The sequence below is a fragment of the Ornithorhynchus anatinus genome, chromosome 6 (genome assembly GCF_004115215.2).
Source record: "Ornithorhynchus anatinus isolate Pmale09 chromosome 6, mOrnAna1.pri.v4, whole genome shotgun sequence".
NCBI lineage: Eukaryota > Metazoa > Chordata > Mammalia > Monotremata > Ornithorhynchidae > Ornithorhynchus > Ornithorhynchus anatinus.
The window spans coordinates 11,559,336-11,570,415 of NC_041733.1; the positions used below are offsets into that span (position 1 = coordinate 11,559,336).

The following is an 11,080-nucleotide window of genomic DNA, read 5'->3' on the forward strand; positions in this document are numbered from 1 at the left end:
TTGTCTGCGGCCGCCGCGGCTGCGGTCACCGGGCCGGGGACAGACGCGCTCCGGGGCTGCGCCGCGTGCTGCGGTTGCCGCACGGCCCCATCTCTCTTTCCCCGCCTCGCTCCACCCCAGGCTCGTGCACCCACACCAGCTGATGACCCTCATACAAAGCGCAGAGACTCCAGTTTGCTTTTTAAAAAGGCTTTTTTTAATTCCTTCATTGAAGTTTTGTGGTTTGACACAAAATGCCAAATCCTCGCAGATGGTTGGGAGTCGGGCCAGGCTTGGCAGTACAGCTTTATTGGAGAAGGGGGGGGGTCACTCCTCCAAGACCCACCTCCTGCAGAACCTAGCCCACAGTGAATTGCACAGTCACTGGCCTCCTGTAAAAGACAACACCCATCCTTGTCGTCCCACTTGATACAGGTGAGTTCCAGTGAAGGGAGAAAAGGGTTTTCAAACAAAAAGGCACCATCAGAGATTGACCTAACCCTGACTTGATATTTTGCACATTTCCACCTAGCTCCCCCATCCCCTTCCATCTCCTGTGAAGAATTTTCCCACCAAAAGACGGTATAAGTCAATTTGGGCATCTCCTCCCTCCAACATCAGCCTATGGGGGGGCTTCAAGCCAGGGGAACTATCTTGCCTTTGGGCTCAGCCCACCGTGGGAACAGCAGCTTCAATAACCCCTGCCAAGGCAACCAGTCTCAACCGTTTCCTTCCCTTACCCCTAGTGCGCAGCCCACACCCTCAAAAGGAAGTAAGAATACCCTCCCCTTTCAGTTCTTGCTACCCAGTAACTATGCAGGGACCTAAGCTTTCTCCACTATTTAGATTTGGAGAGCTGAGGGCAAGAAAAGATTTTATAGAAGGAAACAACCAAAAAAACAAAACAAACCTAACTACCCTCCTTCACAATAGTGGAGCTCCTTGCTTTGGTTAGCAGCAAATCAAAGTCAAGTCAGCCAGAGATGAGGGCTTAAGAACAGGGGATGAGTATGATTTTCAGAGAAAAGAGATGAAATGCAGGCACATTTGCCTTGCTTCAGAGAGATATTTTGATTTCTCAAAAAACCCAGTCATTTGGATCTCCCAAGAACATCTAGCATGGGAGTTTTAAAACCAAAAGCTATGAGGGCCAATACTTCACAGTCCAAAAATGTGTGACTTCAAGGCTCCCCAGGCCCTCTTCCAAAAGGATTGTTGCCCCATCGTTCAGTGGCGCCAACCAATCTTCAGGGATTTAAAGGAAGAGCCCCATGGTGGTCTTCCAGGGAACTCTGCAGTAGGCAGAATGGTAGGATAGAGGTAGCCTGAGGCTCTGACTGTAGTCTTTGGAGAACTCATTTACGTTTAAAAAATAAATGCTGCAGGGTTTGCATGCATAGTAATCTACTCTCCCTCCCCCACCCCCCCAAATAATTCATCCACCCCCCCAAACCCCTCCCCAGCCTTCATTGCACCAGCTGCTTGTGTCAGTTCTGCTCTCCACGGATCTAGTTAAGAGCTGCAGGCTTATTTCACATACTAATGAGAGCATCCCAGCAATTCCTTCTAGGTCTTAGGTCAGCTTCAGTAAGCCCGATCATTATGGAGCAAGTGTGGATAACAGCACTGGAACAAAGCTACTGAACCTTTTATAATACACCAAATCACTTTTGGTTTGTTTTTTTTTTTAAAAAAAAAAAGCCACAGAAGTTGCACATGGGAATCTGTTATAAAGGGACATGGCTGAACAGATAGGACACAGATTCTCCATTGTGTGTCCTCCGGATGGCCTCTGCGAGGATCATGGAGATGTCAATCACCTGGATAGGGAGAGAATAGAGAAGAGCCATGTTAGTTGGGGTCACCTAGGCTGAGCTGCAAGTATCAAAGACAACGGTTCATAGGAACATCAGCATCAGCATCTTATATCCCTTGGAACGTGAAATTTTTAGTTGACCCCCCCCACTTTGAGAATGACTCTTCAGGTATACTACTGTACCCAAAATTGAGATTTGTTAGGTAACTACAGCACAGCCTGTGCTGCCTGACATCATAATGTACATTTGAAAGGCTGAAGAGCCTTGTCAAAAAAGATTAAACAACACTAAGATCCCAGCCCCAAACCCAGGGTCCACCTCCCTGGAGACAGGAGAAGCAGGATGGCAAGAGCACGGAGTCAAAGGCGTGGATTCTAATCCCAACTCTGTCACTTGTCTGCTGTGTGACCTTGGGCAACTCACTTCACTTCTCAGTGTCTCTCATCTGTAAAATGGGGATTGAGTGTGAACCCCATATGGGACAACTTGATTTCCTTGTATCCACCCCAGTGCTTAGAACAGTGCTTGGCACAGTGTTTAACAAATACTATAATTATTATTATTATGCTGGGGAATGAAGATTCAGCATCTGGCCCACTCCCAGCCCCTTCACTTCCAAGTTTCAGTCTATGAGGCCAGATTTAATCAAGACTATAATCTCACCTGGATTTTAGGGCAGTGCTTCATCTTGTCCTCCTGAGGTATTGTGTTTGTAACCACTACAGCCTCAAAGCAAGCATTGTTGATTCGAGAAATGGCAGGTCCAGAGAAGATTCCATGTGTTAGGATAGCATAAACTTTGGTGGCTCCAGCTGATAAGAGTCTAGAATGTGGACATGAACAAAATAATCAGTCACACTGGTCCCCTTGGAGACCCTTGGGCTGTATGACTGTCACGGGGAAACAACTCCTCAAACTAAAAAAAAAAAGAAAGATGTATAAAAGTTTTAGGGAACAATGACATTAACTCCTCATGCTCGCCACTGGTTAGAGCCTTTAAATTTCCTTAAACCAAGCCCAAGGTAGAAAATGCCTTCAAAATGAGGGTCTATTCAATGACACAGATGTGTTTCCCATTTATATTGTCACCAATAGCCTCAACGGTTCTGTAAGGTGGTTGTTTCTCTGGGTAAAATATTGCTGCCACATGCAACCCTCGGATTTGCTGTGGGGGCATTTGGAAACTCTGTGTAACAAGTGCAAAGGAATGCCACCCACGTGGATCTTTTTGTAAAATCATTCATTCAGTAGTATTTATTGAGCGCTATGTGCAGAGCACTGTATTAAGCGCTTGGAATGTACGATTCAGCAACAGGTAGAGACAATCCCTGCCCAATGACGGGCTAACAGTCTAATCTGGGGAGACAGGCAGCAGAGCAAAACAGAACAAAACAAAAACAAGACCACATTATCACAATAGAATCAAGGGGATGTACACCTCATTAACAAAATAAATAGGGTAGTAATATATACAAATTAGCACAGTGCCGAGGGGAGGGGAACGAGGGAGGGGGAGGAGCAGAGGGAAAGGGGGCTCAGCTGAGGGGAGGTGATGGGGGAAGAGGGAATCAAAGCTGTATGCTTCAAACCATCGTCTTAGAACCGCCCACCCCTACTCACTTATCAGCTGCATGGCAGATGGTGCCACACGTGTCAGCCATGTCATCTACTAGAATGGCCACTCGGTCCTTCACATCACCCACCAGCACCATCCGGTCCACTTCATTGGCCTTCTTCCGCTCCTTGTGTATCAGTGCAAAGTCCACATTCAACCGGTCAGCAATAGAGGTGACCCTGGAAGACAAGGGGATTTAGAGGTAAATACCAGTATGGCATTGCAAGCCCCTCCAGATGGGAACCCACTCCCAAGAGTACAGTAAGGAGTGTCACCAGGTTTGTAGACTTATCCCTTGATTTCTTGACTATCCTAATTTAGATCCGAGCCATTTGGGATTGATTCTGACCTCCCCACTCCACATCCTCAATCCATTAACAATCTAAACTCAGTAGGGACAAATAACACTTGGTACATGTACACCCCGAGAACCTTATTATGGACTGTTTCCACCGAGACTTTTAAACTTCCCAGACAAGTCAATCTTTCAAGTGTTCAGGGAGTGACTTCTCTGCAAGAAGCAACAAAGTTTAAACTGGGAGCAACTGATTGATAACCTGGAATTTGGGGATGTCAATTTACTCCTGCTCTGCTTGTTGCTTGTGGTTCTATCACATGGATCAACATGCTCCTCGGTGTCATTAAAAGCAGCACGGCCTAATGGAAAGAGCCTAGGAGTCAGAGGACCTTGGTTATAATCCCAGGTCCGTCAACTGTCTACTCTGTGACCTGGGGCAAGTCACAACTTTTTGGTGCTTCAGTTACCTCATCTGGAAGTGGTGACTGAATACCTGTTCGGGACCAACTTGGCTGACAACCATCTCTCAGGGAAGACTGGGTGGCTGTGACTCAGGGGGTGGGGAGGTGGGGGGAGCGGCGACGATGGGACTCCTAACATACTCCAAGTTACAAACCTACATTCGAGTCAGAGCAAGCATAGACGGACATACCCAACCAGATGAGATCTGAAAACATCCTAAGCTTGCTGTATACCCAACTCCAACTAAAGTTGCTTGGAGCATAGACTAAGGCATCCATGACAGAAGTTCCGACTGAGTAGCTGTAAAAGGGCCAACACAACTCAGGGGCCTAGCAGGGACGGAGATATTGAAATTGCCAAAATCAAGCCTACCTTTTAGCTCCACCAGCATCAGGTGAAACAATAGTGCAGTTCTTCCATTCGACAATGTTCTCTCTGATCCATTTCAGGACAGCTGGCTCAGCATATAAATTATCCACAGGAATATCAAAGAAACCCTGAGAAAAAGGGCAGGGACAAAATGAGCATACACGCTGTCAGCTCCAGATGGCTGATCTCACTCTTCCTCACAAACTGGGGACAGTTAGGACCCTCCGATGACCAACATTCATCACACCTCCATATCACCAGTCTTGGTAGTGCTTTCCAGCTTGTGAGGCACTGGGCTCTCGTTTGCTTCCCCGCCCTCTCCCCTCGAAAGTCTTAGCATCCATCATCCTCGGCAAGCTTTGCGGTTCATTCATACCTGGATTTGAGAAGCATGTAAGTCCATGGTGATTATGTGGTCTGCCCCTGCTACAGACAACATATTGGCCACAAGCTTGGCAGAGATCGGGGCTCGACTCTAAAGATGGGAGAGAAGGGGAGAAGAGTGTCCATTAGAGTTCGCAAACACCTGATGATGGTATTTGTTAAGTGCTTACCATGTGCCAAGCACTCTTCTAAGCACTGGGATATATCCAAGGTAATCAGGTTGTCCCATGAGGGGCTTACAATCTTAATCCCCATTTTACAGATGAGGTAACAGGCACAGAGAAGTTGAGTGCCTTGCCCAAAGTCACACAGCTGACAAGTGGCAGAGCTGGGATTAGAACCCACAACCTCTCACTCCCACACCCAATCTCTTTCCATTAAGCCACGCTGCTTCTCATCAGTGGGCAACTCTGAGGTTATGTGGGCAAACCACAGCTGCCATGCCCCTCTCTTGCCTACCTTATCTTTCTTGTCCTGGCGGGCATACGGGAAGCAGGGGATGACTGCAGTGACACGGCTCGCTGAAGCGATCTTGCAGGCATTGATCATGATGAGGAGCTCCATCAGGTTGTCGTTGATCTCTCCGCAGCCACTCTGCACAATGTACACATCCTCGCCACGGACGCTCTCACCAATTTCCACGCTGTATGAAAGGAGAGTGTAAAAGTGAAGACACGCTGAAATGATGAACACCTGTTCCCCAACAAGTGCCTTATGCTTAAAATGATCAGATTTTTTTTGACTGAATTCATGTCTACCCAATGCCGGGATAAGGGCAAGCTTGCTTAGCATTCCTAGTGTCCCATCTGTCCAAGATTTAAAAAGGGAAATTAGATTATCAGGCACATAGGATCTACGCCCAAACGTTACTCCACTAGATGTACAAGGCTACAGTTTTCCGAAGTCTCTCCTCTTGAAGTCAAAGAGCAATGTTTACTAAAGGCCCATTGCCTCTGCTTGTCCAAGCCTAACCCTGTTTTTTTTTTCCTTTTTTCAGATGTCTTTTTTTCCCTGGTCATGCTGTTTGGAACAGGCTTTTCAGCAAGGAATTGTGGGCCTCTAAAAACCAGGGCTCATTTCACACCATCACTGGAAGGCCCAATAAGGTGTGGGTTGGTGACAGAAGCTGACGTAGGGCATAAATGCCAGCCGTCTATTGCTCAAGTTGGACTCCGCTGCCTGGCAGGGAGAGCGGTCTGTACCTCTCTCCCACCCCTCCCCCGTCCCACCCTACTGCGCTGCCTACCCTCCCCCCAATCCTTTCCAGCTCTACATTTCTGATGTTAGGGATTTGTAGATGGCCCCTGACACCCAACTTTAGGCTCAGGAAGATTCTGAGATCATTGAAAAAAAAAAAAACAAACCCCAAAATCTAATAATTGCTTTTCCTCTCGATGGGGGGCAGGGGTTGCCCTCTGAGGCTGAGGGCTTTAGGGAGCTCTGGGAACAGCGGGAACCCTAGGCCAAACAGAATAAAAACTCATACAATTGGAAACAAAGATAATGATCTCAGAAGCCACTCTGCCAGAGCTTCAGCATCAACTGCACAGGGCCTGCCAAGCTAGTGCCAAACTGCTGCATTCACAGATTTATGTCATGAACTCCCCCCTGCTCAACTAGCCTCTTATCTGCAAGCCTCCAAAAGTTGACTCTACGTTACCATCCCTCACCTTGAAGAACCCAAAGTTTCCCAGGGAGACATTGTAGATTTTATGCAATGTGCCACATGAGATTGGACGATCAGACAGTAACCACAATTGCTTACACACACAAAAAAAAATAAATAAATCAGACTGCTACTGCAGTACCACAGAACTGCTGGGCAAGAAGCCCATTTAGTTAGCACCTACTAGTACTATCAACTCAGCTTTATTTTTTGACACTACGTGTTGCTGTCCAGCAGTTTTAAATGCTGCTGAGCCCTAGAACACCTGAGTACAAACAGACGAGCGAACTTGGCTTCCTGCTCTGTGATCGGAACGTTGGCCTTTCAGCAATTTTATTTGTCTGTTCTGAGACATTACCTGGCACTACTGGAGAACAGGATGTGCAGGACGATTCACTACAAACATTTACCTTGATGAAAAGGAGTCCTGATGCTAGAAGGGGCTAAAGGGGCAGTTTCCTGAAAGGGCTGGTAATTGCCATTTTGAGATTTAACAGGGCTACTTAACTCCTAGTTTACAGTGAACACACCTCTACAAGGCGCTGGGAATTGAGGGAGGGGTTCCCTTCAGAAATGGTACTTTAGACAGGGATGTCACTGAAGATACAGCATTTACCACCAAACTCTCCACTGGATACTATACTCTGTCTTCTAGTGGAGGTGAGGGGAGTTTATCAACATAGTTATTAGCAAGAGACACCATCTTATACAGGACACCCTGATTGCACAGGTAATTTTTCAGGAGACTCCACATACCTCACTTAAGCTTGCTGCAGGCAGGGAACATGTCTCCCAACTGCTGTAGTGTGTTGATGATATCTGTTAAGCGCTTACTGTGTGCCAAGTACTGTTCTAAACGCTGGAGTAGATACAAGGTCATCAGGTTGCCCCACGTGGGGCTCAGTCTTAATCCCCACTTTCCAGGTGAGGTTACTGAGGCACAGAGAAGTGACTTGCCCAAAGTCACACAGCTAAGTGGCGGAGCTGGGATTAGATGTGTATATATTTATAATTCTATTAATCTATTTTGATGCTATTGACGCCTACTTGTTTTGTTGTCTGTCTCCCCCTTCTAGACTGTGAGCCCATTGTTGGGTAGGGGTTGTCTCTGTTGCCAAACTGTACTTTCCAGGTGCTTAGTCCAGTGCTCTGCACATAGTAAGCACTTAATACAACTGAATGAATGAACCCAAGCTGTGCTCTTTCCACTAAACCATGCTCCTTCCCTACTCTCTCAAGAGCATAGTACAGTTCTCCGCATACAGTAAGTGCTCAACAGACACTAAAGGGTCTTGCATTAATGTTAAGGATGTGCTCTTTTATTATATTAGTACTTCTTCCTCAATCTTTCAGCCACCTTTCAAGTCCTATAGGCTCTGGCAACAAATCTCAGCACTCAGCCAGCTTTCGAGTCCTCCATTTCTGGAAGTGCTAACCTTCTGGCAAAATAGGCAGGTATACCACGCCAAAATCTCCAGCCATCAGCAACTGAGTTGCTACAATTTGGAACAAGTATCAAAAGAAACAGTGAAACGAGACACGATCAGATCCTCCGAATAACTAGTCTGCTCCATCACCTACAGCACTAAATCCACCCCTTGTTAACAGCACCTATTTGGACAAACTAGTGAATTTTTCCTTAATATTTGCTGCAGTTTGGCTGCTGGGTCTGTTTCCTCAATTCCTTGAGGGCACGAATCACACCTACCAGCTACATCATGCTCCTCTGCTTTTCCTCTGCTCCTTCTCCCCATCGCCCAACTCCCTCCCTGCCCCACAGCACTTGTGTATATATTTCTCTATTTTATTAATAAAGTGTATATATCTATGATTCTTTTGATCTATTTTGATAGTACTGATGCCTGACTACTTGTTTTGCTGTCTATCTCCCCCTTTTAGACTGTGAGCCCGTTGTTGGGCACGCATTGTCTCTATCTGTTGCCAAACTGTACCTTCCAATTGAGCACGGCCTGCAGGGCTAAGGAGGATCACTCCCTAATCGTTCATTTGATGGTATTTTAATGAGCGCTTAATGTAGCGCTCCAAGCACTCGGTATAGTGTACATTCATTCAGTCGTATTTAGTGCAGAGCACTAGACTAAGTGCTTGGAATGTACAGTGCTCTGCACATAGTAAGCGCTCAAATACGAAAGAATACGAAGCCCCATTCCCATTTTCCAGACGAGGTTACTGAGGCCCAGAGAAGTCAAGTGACTTAAGCCCGTGAACCCCACTTGGGACGACCTGATTACCTCGTATCCAATATATATCAAGGGATATTTAATAATAATGGTGGCATTTGTTAAACGCTTACTACGTGCAAAGCACTGTTCTAAGCGCTGGGGGGATTCAAGGTGATCAGGTTGTCCCCAGTTTTAATCCCCATTTTCCAGATGAGGTCACTGGGGCACGGAAAAGTGACGCGACTTGCCCAAAGTCACACAGCTGGCAAGCGGCGGAGCCGGGATTAGAACCTCTGACTCCCAAGCCCGGGCTCTCCACTGAGCCACGCTGCTTCTCTAAATCCTTAAATTATTTAAATCAAGGGATTATTTACCTGCCCCCCCACATCCCTCTGCCGGCTCCCACTGTGAGCCCCACGTGGGACAACCTGCTCACCTTGTATCCTCCCCACTGCTTAGAACAGTGCTTCGCACATAGTAAGTGTTTAAAAGATGCCATCATCATCCCAAAGCAGGGGAGCTCCTGGAAATCCAGTCACTGCGTCCATTTCTGATGTCCCCCCACCCCCCTTCGAAAGGTCAATGGCTGAGAACCCCAGGCCCGAAGGGGAGATGGGGGCTGCACAAGGCCACGTGTCCCGCAGCGTGGCTCGGTGGAACGAGCCCGGGCTGGGGAGTCAGAGGTCGTGGGTTCTAATCCCGGCTCCGCCGCCTGTCAGCTGTGTGACTTTGGGTAAGTCACTTCACTGGGCCTCAGTGACCTCATCTGGAAAATGGGAATGAAGAATGTGATCCCACCTTAGTAAGTGGGACAACCTGATTAGCTTGTATCTACCCCAGTGCTTAGAACGGTGCCGGGGGAGATGCAAGGGAATCAGATGGCCCCACGTGGGGCTCACGGGCTTAAGTCATTTGACTTCTCTGGGCCTCAGTAACCTCGTCTGGAGAATGGGAATGGAGAATGTGATCCCACCTTAATAAGTGGGACAACCTCATTAGCCGATTAGCATTGCTTAGAATAGTGCTGGGGGAGATGCAAGGGAATCAGATGGCCCCACGTGGAGCTCACGGGCTTAAGTCACTTGACTTCTCTGGGCCTCAGGGACCTCATCTGGAAAATGGGGATGAAGAATGAGACCCCATCTAAATAAGTGGGACAACCTCATTAGCATGTATTAGCTGTGCTTAGAACAGTGCTGGGGGAGATGCAAGGGAATCAGGTGGCCCCACGTGGGGCTCACGGGCTTAAGTCACTTGACTTCTCTGGGCCTCAGGGACCTCATCTGGAAAATGGGGATGAAGACTGGGAGCCCCACGTGGGACAACCTCATCCCCTTGTATTCCTTCCCCCCAGCGCTTAGCACATAGCATGCGCTTAAGCAACACCATCACTCTTATTACTATCCAGCAGAACAGAATAATAATGGCGATGCCCCCCCCGCAAGGGGCGGCCCTTGGTACGTCCCGCCGAGGGTCTCTATCTCCCCCCGCGCCTCGGGTCCGAGTGAGCGCGTCCCCGCGCGCCCGCGCGGGCCTCGGTCCGGCCAGCCCGCCGCGCGGGGCACGCCGGGAATCGTAGTCCCCAGCCCCGCCGCCGCGGCTCCCCCCCCACGGGCCCGGGACTACAAGTCCCGGCAGCCCCTTCGGCGGCCCAGGCGGGAGGCGGCCGCGAGGACCGCTCCCCACCCCCCTCCCCCCCCCCCCCGCCCCCTCACCAGGTCTCCTGGTTGCTGAACTTCTTGGTCACCACCTTGCCCAGTTCCAGGCCCAGGCGATCGGCGATTTTCTGCGACAGGTCCTGGTGGGAGCTGCCGCTGAAGATCTTGATGTTCGGCATCTCCGCCGCGTCGCCGCGGGCCGCGCGCTCCGCGATGGCCGCCGCCGCCACCTCCGGCCGCCGCCACACGAGCCGCTGTGGCGCTGGAGGGGGGGGAGGGGGGGGGGCGAGAAGGGACCGCTCGGCCTCGCTACGCCGCCATCTTCCCCCGCCCGCCCCGCGCCCACCCTTAAATAGCCACCGGCCCGGGGGGCGGGGCTTCCCCTCGAGGCCCGCCCTCCGCCCGCGCTGATTGGCTGCGCTCCGGAGGGGGGGCGGTGGCTCGGGAGATGATTGGCTGCTGCGGCCGGAGGGGGCGGGGCCTCCCCGAGAGGACCCCCCCCCCCCGCCCCTCCAGAGGGAGCAGAATAATAATGATGAAGGCATTTATTAAGCGCTCACTATGTGCAGAGCACTGTTCTAAGCGCTGGGGAGGAGACAATTGAATACTAGTCAATATTGCATGAATACAAGGTGATGAGGTGGTCCCA

The 11,080-nt window shown here is 49.4% G+C and overlaps 1 protein-coding gene across 1 annotated transcript; it reads right to left on the reverse strand.

The window, feature by feature from the left end:
• Positions 1 to 1,606: 1,606 nt before the first annotated feature.
• Positions 1,607 to 10,669, reverse strand: PRPS1 (phosphoribosyl pyrophosphate synthetase 1). Its single transcript, XM_029067673.2, has 7 exons — positions 10,489 to 10,669; positions 5,384 to 5,567; positions 4,917 to 5,015; positions 4,544 to 4,668; positions 3,417 to 3,590; positions 2,460 to 2,619; positions 1,607 to 1,799 (listed from the first exon to the last, which is right to left on the reverse strand). The coding sequence occupies exons 1-7, from the start codon at positions 10,608 to 10,610 to the stop codon at positions 1,707 to 1,709; spliced, it is 957 nt and encodes a 318-aa protein (XP_028923506.1). The 5' UTR covers positions 10,611 to 10,669; the 3' UTR covers positions 1,607 to 1,706.
• Positions 10,670 to 11,080: the final 411 nt, after the last annotated feature.

Excerpts from the sequence above, each read along its gene's own strand:
- PRPS1 (XM_029067673.2), bottom strand. The coding sequence starts at position 10,610 with ATGCCGAACATCAAGATCTTCAGCGGCAGCTCCCACCAGGACCTGTCG. Across the intron at positions 2,620-3,416 it reads ATCTGCCATGCAGCTGATAA|ACTCTTATCAGCTGGAGCCA; the intron begins GTGAGTAGGGGT and ends TCCACATTCTAG. Across the intron at positions 1,800-2,459 it reads AGCACTGCCCTAAAATCCAG|GTGATTGACATCTCCATGAT; the intron begins GTGAGATTATAG and ends CTCCCTATCCAG.